The following is a 6602-nucleotide window of genomic DNA, read 5'->3' as shown; positions in this document are numbered from 1 at the left end:
TCCCTTGCAGGACATTGCCAGGATGAGCAGTTACTAACATGGTAAAACAGACAATACAAAATATGAAACAACGTAGAAACCAACTCTTTGCAAATATATTCTTTTAGACTGCAATAGATACCAACACACCAAGTTCAAGTACAACATTCACTGAATTTCTGACATTCTGTGTTTGGAAAATTATTCTCTATCCTTTCAGAAGGACTGATTATCAGACAGTTCTATCTTCACAATCATTCTGTAATCAGTTGCAAAGAAAAAATTTGCAGCAAAATTAAGCACCTATGTACCACCAGTTTATGCAGAGTGCGTAAGACCTGTAGTACTAAAAGCACGTTTAAAGTAGGCTGTCTTTGCTATGCTCTTACCCCTTGAAATTAATTCCCGCACAGTCATGACCCTGCAATGACCAGTTTGGGGTTTTCTGAGCTGCAAGTCTGTAATTTCCACAGACAATGCTATTTTTTGTTTACAGCGTAGTAGACAATTTGTTCTCTCTTCCCAAACAGTAAAGCTCATGAGAGACACTGTTAAGTAAATTCTTCACAATGACATAGTCAATGACATTTGCCTTGCAGACAAGGAGAATGCCCTCTTTTCACTGATACCTCACCTTGATTTTTTGCACAGTTCCTGTTTTTCACAACACTGTCTGTGAACAGACACTGTCCGATGCATGTCCACATACACACGCTGAGAAGAGCTCCACAGTTCACATTTATTAGCAGTCCCTGATGGAGATCCCAGCCCAGACATCCAAAATGACGGCGGACAAGATGACAAAACAAAGGCAAGTCACACGTTCTGTGAGTTATTTGTGATTAATTTTAATTTGTTTATAGTCATACACTAAAGATGGGGTTTCATATTAAGAAAAGCTTTTTTTGCTTAAAACTTAAGTCACCATTCACATACTTTCAATAATTTCTCTCCTGATTTTTCAAGGACCTGAGGTTTATTCTCTTCTGCAAACCACCTGTTTTTTCCTGTTCATTTTTACAGTGAAGCCAATGGGGGTGGTTCCCAACACCCCGCTCCGCTCATCCCAAAAACGAGGGGCTGCCCTGGCCTCCAGCACACACAGTGCAGGGCTCAGCACCCAGAGCAGCCCCATGAGCTTGTCCCCAGCCCTTGTGCCTGGCCCCAAATGCTGCCTTGCCGGCCCAAACTCTGCTCTCAGTTACCCTGAGGAACTTCATTGTAGGCAGAGTTTGGTCCAGGGATGCAATAGAGGGGTCACATAGGGCAGAAGGGGACACTGGTGTTAGAGCACTCAGCTGCCCCTCAGGGCGGTAAGAAGGTAAAATTTGCAAGTTCGAACACAAACAAGGGGAAAACATTACAATTTGTTCATTTTGGGGTTTACTTTTGCATTCCGTCCTTTTTTGCCTTTGTTACGCTTATGTTGTCTGTTCACTTACATTTATTAATCAGTACAAAAATATAAATACAAGCTTTAATTTTAACACTTTCTTTTTTAAAAAAAAGAAATATAATTCACACCTTTCTCCCTAAATAACATATTACACAACAGAAGGTAGAGAAACTCCCCAGACTGATGAGATTCTCCAGTCATCTGAGGACATCAAAAGTGACATCAGTAGTTTTTATCTGGCCACAAAGAACCGCTTTCCTCAAACGTTTCCAGTGAGGTTTCTCTGTGTCTCCCAACACGGGCAGCCACATCAGGATGTTAGGACACCCTCGTACAGCATGGTCCTCCAAGCGCCGGTCAAGACCAGGCTGACAGGACATTCCCCCAGTGGTGATACACATCATTGTGATTCACCACAGCTAATCGCCACATCTCTCTGTTTTTTGATCCAAATTCGTATTGCCTGGCAACTGGCTACTACAAGTCATAGTGCTCCAGTAGCTCCCAAGGCCATGGAAAATTCATAACGTCCTGTCATCACCGCCCACCTTGACATCAAACGTCTTCTCACAAAATAGCCCCGTAAAAAGGGGGATTCTGCATTGTGATTCTTCTGAAGACTTGCAAATGCTAAAGAGCATTCTTGCCCCATTTTTAAGCAGTCACCAATGATTTCGCTTGCTTTTTACGCATGTTTTGGGAAAAAAAAGAGCCAGATCCCTTTGCAAGAACACATTGTTTCTGGAAGCCATCACACTAATAATAAACAAAAGACCTACTGTATACAAGCAGGCTATAGGTGACATTTCAAGATACAAATGATCATTCTTTTCTTTATTCTGACAACTTCCAGGTTATCAATTGTTTTCTAAGCATTTTAGGCTCCATGAAAATGGCATTATGGGGAAATGCTATTGTTTACCCTTTCACACTTGACAAAAGCAATTCCCACGTGAAAGACAAGTTTAGCCGTGGGACACAGCCTCGATACCTAAAGGAGGAAATACTCTTGTGAGTTCCCAAGCGTAAGAAACTGTCATGTTGTCACCCTCTATTTTAAAAGAACAGCCACTTTGTTCCTTTGCTGTAACTATTTTGGTCACTATGGTCTGTTTTGTTATGGCTTATGTAAATGCTATATAAATGATCAATCATAAATGTAACCAAAAATAATAAAAGCTATGTATTGTAAAAAAATAAAGTTATCAGATCTATTAAAAATAGTAACTTCTTCCTTATACAGAATTTATAATACACAGAAACATCTCATAGCAATATCATGGTGAAGGAAATGAAAGGGGAAATGATCACAGGGAAGTCTTAGGTTGCCCTTAATTCTCCTTCAGCAGTTTGGCTGGTTCTTAATCCCCGTAATAAATCCAATTGTCATTTGCACACCAAAAGCAATGAATATTTTTAATGGCTTCAATTTTGAATTTGCATTTTAAAAAACTTATTAAACAACTCACTGTGCTGGCTGCAACCTTGTCAGTCATGTTAGCGTAATATTTCTCATTTAGTAAAATAAATACATTATAAATTCCTGAATCTTCAGGCCAGGAGCAATACTCACACTTATATCAGTAGATTTTTACATTAGTGCAGAACTGACTTTAAAAATTGACCAACACAGCAATTTGAAGTCTACCTGGATTTATTTGGAGAAACATGGTTCACGTCTGTCAGTCTTAAAATCATCATTATTATAAAAGATATGATAGGTCTGTGCATTATATCAACATTTTTATTTCTTCCCTGCATACTTCTTTTAGAAGATACTTCTTAAGATTAATGTACTTTAGTGTAGAAAATAATTTCAAATAAATAAGCATTAGAACTTGCTCAGCAGGTAATATTTATAAGTCCATCAAGATCAGATTAAAATAAAAAATATATAGTCCAGTCAATCTCAAACTGAATTGTGCTCACTCCGCACATTCAAGTTAACTTATTAAATGTCCGTTGTTGACTGAAAACAGCAGTTTTAAAAGTTAATCAGTTTATTCAGCTTTGACACTTTTGATGAGGCCGATATCAAAGTGGAAGAAAAGATTGGTCCAAAGTTTTCCTTATCGCTCATGAGGAGACAGCAAGAGACAAAATAACAACATGCAAAATGTAGCACAGGGGATCTTCCAAATCCCAGCTTCCACATGCCTTGTCAAAGCAGAAAACACCCGTCTGAACTCAACTGGAAGCTCACGCGTTACGATTTTGTTTGCTATTCCTCCTATGTCCAACCCATGGGGGAATGTGCACCACCTCAGGGCCTGAAAGGTAGTAACAGTAATAAAAAATCAAGATGATATGAGACACCTGTTACTGTTTAATGAGTCCTTTAATGTTTTACATTGCTTTGTGCTGTACAATCATTCCTTGTGCTTTTATATTTGAGGATCCGAGAGTAAACAGCCTTTTTGTTGCAGTGCTCACCTCTGATTGTAACGTCTTTCTTTTGAAGCACTTCTTTCCCCGTGTATATATTCCTTGCTCGGCAGGCATATGTGCCCGAGTGTGCCAGGGAAACGTTCTTGATGGTCAGAGTGAGGGTGGAGGAGTACTCCTTCTTGAGAGACCTTCTCACTTTCGTTTGATTGTTGACCGTCCTCGGTAAAATCCAAGCAATGTCTTTGTACAGGAATTTGTTGGCTGAACAGGACAGTATCAAATTCTCTCCTTCAATGGGCATTTTTTCCAAACTAATATGGAAGCCACTTGGTACATCTGTCAAAAATCAAGAACACTTTTTAGTTTATATGAAATGAACAAGCCAAAATTATCACGGCATATATTTTTCCCTTTATCAGGAAGCCTTTGAACTAATCAACGTCTTTTTGCTGAAGTATCTAATCTTTCCTTTCATATGCTAGGCTCCAGCTATTCTTTTAATTTGTCTTTGAGCTATGAGACACTTGGGCTCAGACATCAGTTGGTGTAAACTGAAGTAGTTCTTGGAAGTAATCAGTTTGTATAAATGTTACGTCAAGTTCAGACAGACTGGGGCAAGGTACCAAAAGCAGAATTATTTAGAGACAGCAGTGCGGGACTGTGAAAAAGGAGGAAAATTCTGATCTCAGCTCCAGCTTGTGAGCTGCATGAGAAAAAATGAATCTCAGGAGGACAGTAGAAAAATACTGTAACTCATCATGTCTGCTTATATTGTTTTCTTGTTAATCATAAGTATTCAGGCAAGTTATCATAGAATCATAGAATGTTAGGGGTTCGAAGGGACCTTGAAAGATCATCTAGTCCAAACCCCCTGCCAGAGCAGGATCCCCTAGGGCAGCCACACAGAAATGCATCCACAGTAAAGAAATTATGTCTATTTCTTAAAAATGTTTCAAACCCTGAGAAATTACGGAATCTGTGATTACACACCTGAGATTTCTCTTGGATCTGAGATATTTACCCTCCATGCATTTAAAGCATGTCAGTCATGCAAGAGGAAAGCAGGAGCACCCTGTGGCATGGGTGGTGGCTGTGTGTGGGCAGCAGTAGCATGAAGATCACTCTATTCAGGCTGCTTGGCATTAAACACAAGTGAACAATATCTCCACCTGAGAGGAATCAAGGATCATTGCACTAACCATTTACTAGGTGTAAATACGACTTAAGTTTTCACGAGGATTTTTCACAGCAGATAGCCCAGGCAGGAACAATTTAGCCAACAATGTAAAGGTCATACTTGAACAAAGTCACGTTTGCAGTTTATCCTGGAGCTTCCTCCAGCTGGGGAGTGGGGCAGACCTGCGGTGGTGCCAGTCACCTTCCGGCCCCTCCACCTGGGGCTCGTCCCTCCAGCAAGAGAGAGTTACACTACTGACCTCAGTGAAAGTAGAAACAAGTTCCTGCGGGAGAGCACTTCCAAGTTTTACTCTTAGAGCGCAACCTCTCTTGGTTTATTTGTAGCCAATATTCTGATAAAGTCATTTCCTTCTTCTCAGTCAAGCGACATCAACTTTGGCCATTTTCAATTGTTCTTTCACTGCTAATTGCTACAGCACTTGGCTGTGAACTTGACTCAAAATCGTAAGAATGGCTTTGTCTTTCATAAGGGAGAATTATGCCTTCTTTTCTTGTCTCTTAGAGCATGAATAGCTCAATGTTGACTTCCATTCAGTTTCACACTTACCAATGTCACTTCAGGTTTAATGTCACATCAGCAGGGACACATAAAGAGTAGATCTCCAGTGAATGATATCCCACATCTTTCAGTAAACTCTTTCATTGATTGACCAACTCATGAGAAAGCTTATTTCTAAATCCTCACAACACAAACTGAGCTGCTTTGCTTCCCCAGGGTGACCACGAATATGACCTGCTTACTGTTATCTTTCAAACAAAGTTCTGCCTTGCTGGAAATCTGGCATCAGTTGCTCTCCTTAATATCTCCTTTCCCACACTGAGCATTAAACTGAGGGTAGAGCTCCTGCAAGTGTTGGATTGAAATTTCCTCTGACTGTAGATGCCTTCCAGGGAGAGGCCTGATTTCTGTTGGATGAACTCATTGTGCCCTTGCTGTGGGAGCAAAGTATGTGCCTGTCACCAACTGTAGTGCAGGTATGTGGTCCAAAGATCAGCCTGATGGAGGCAGTGACACTAACCTACTGGACTTGATATTAAAGCCTGTGTGTTGACTTGTTCCTCTTACATTTAGTTTGGATCCCCTCTTTTCCTCTCGCCAGCAAAGAAAACTATAAGAAAAGCTTTAAATTTAGCGAAATCATCTTTGAGTGACTATCACCAGCATCTTTTCTGAAATAAAAGAGCCCATGGTGCCAGATTCTGATCTCAGTTAAGAGTATGTCAACTGGAAGTGCTACTGACATGAAACCGTTCCTTACATGGGGCAGAGCATATTTAGCCTAAGCTATCAAAACTTCTGCAAATCTCCTTGTATATAATTGCTTTGAGTATGGGCAAAAGTTTACAGCCCATGGAGTGGCACATGCATCTCCAGACGACAACACAACCAATCACCTTAAGATGAGGCAAGTTCCAGAGACCCTGATCCCTCACACTTAATTATGAAGAGATCCTACATGACCAGCTTAGGCTTAGATACCTAACTTTAAGGCTTAAGTTAGATGAAGTCAATCCTCTAGGTGATTTTGTTAAAAACCACTGAATTCAGACACACTTAAAACCAATCAAGGGTCCAAAGTTTTCATTGTGGAGAAGTATTTGGATGAAAGAAATTGCTGCATCTTACGGTACATCTCAAATT

General features: G+C 40.2%; 1 protein-coding gene across 1 annotated transcript in view; it reads right to left on the bottom strand.

Annotated features, from left to right (window-relative positions):
- LOC104280341 (vascular endothelial growth factor receptor 1) overlaps positions 1–4106 on the bottom strand; it is a gene marked incomplete at its 5' end in the record, with an annotated part of 42318 nt that extends 38212 nt beyond the window's left edge. The window contains one exon of the mRNA XM_009877959.1: positions 3809–4106. Within this exon, the coding sequence (XP_009876261.1) occupies positions 3809–4106 (298 nt within the window). The remainder of the gene's footprint in view (positions 1–3808) is intronic.
- Between the last annotated feature and the right edge of the window lie 2496 nt (positions 4107–6602).

Source organism: Apaloderma vittatum, unplaced genomic scaffold, assembly GCF_000703405.1.
Source record: "Apaloderma vittatum isolate BGI_N311 unplaced genomic scaffold, ASM70340v1 scaffold2741, whole genome shotgun sequence".
Classification (NCBI taxonomy): Eukaryota; Metazoa; Chordata; class Aves; order Trogoniformes; family Trogonidae; genus Apaloderma; species Apaloderma vittatum.
Note: the sequence above shows the minus strand (reverse complement) of the source record. Positions and strands in the feature narration are given on the sequence as shown.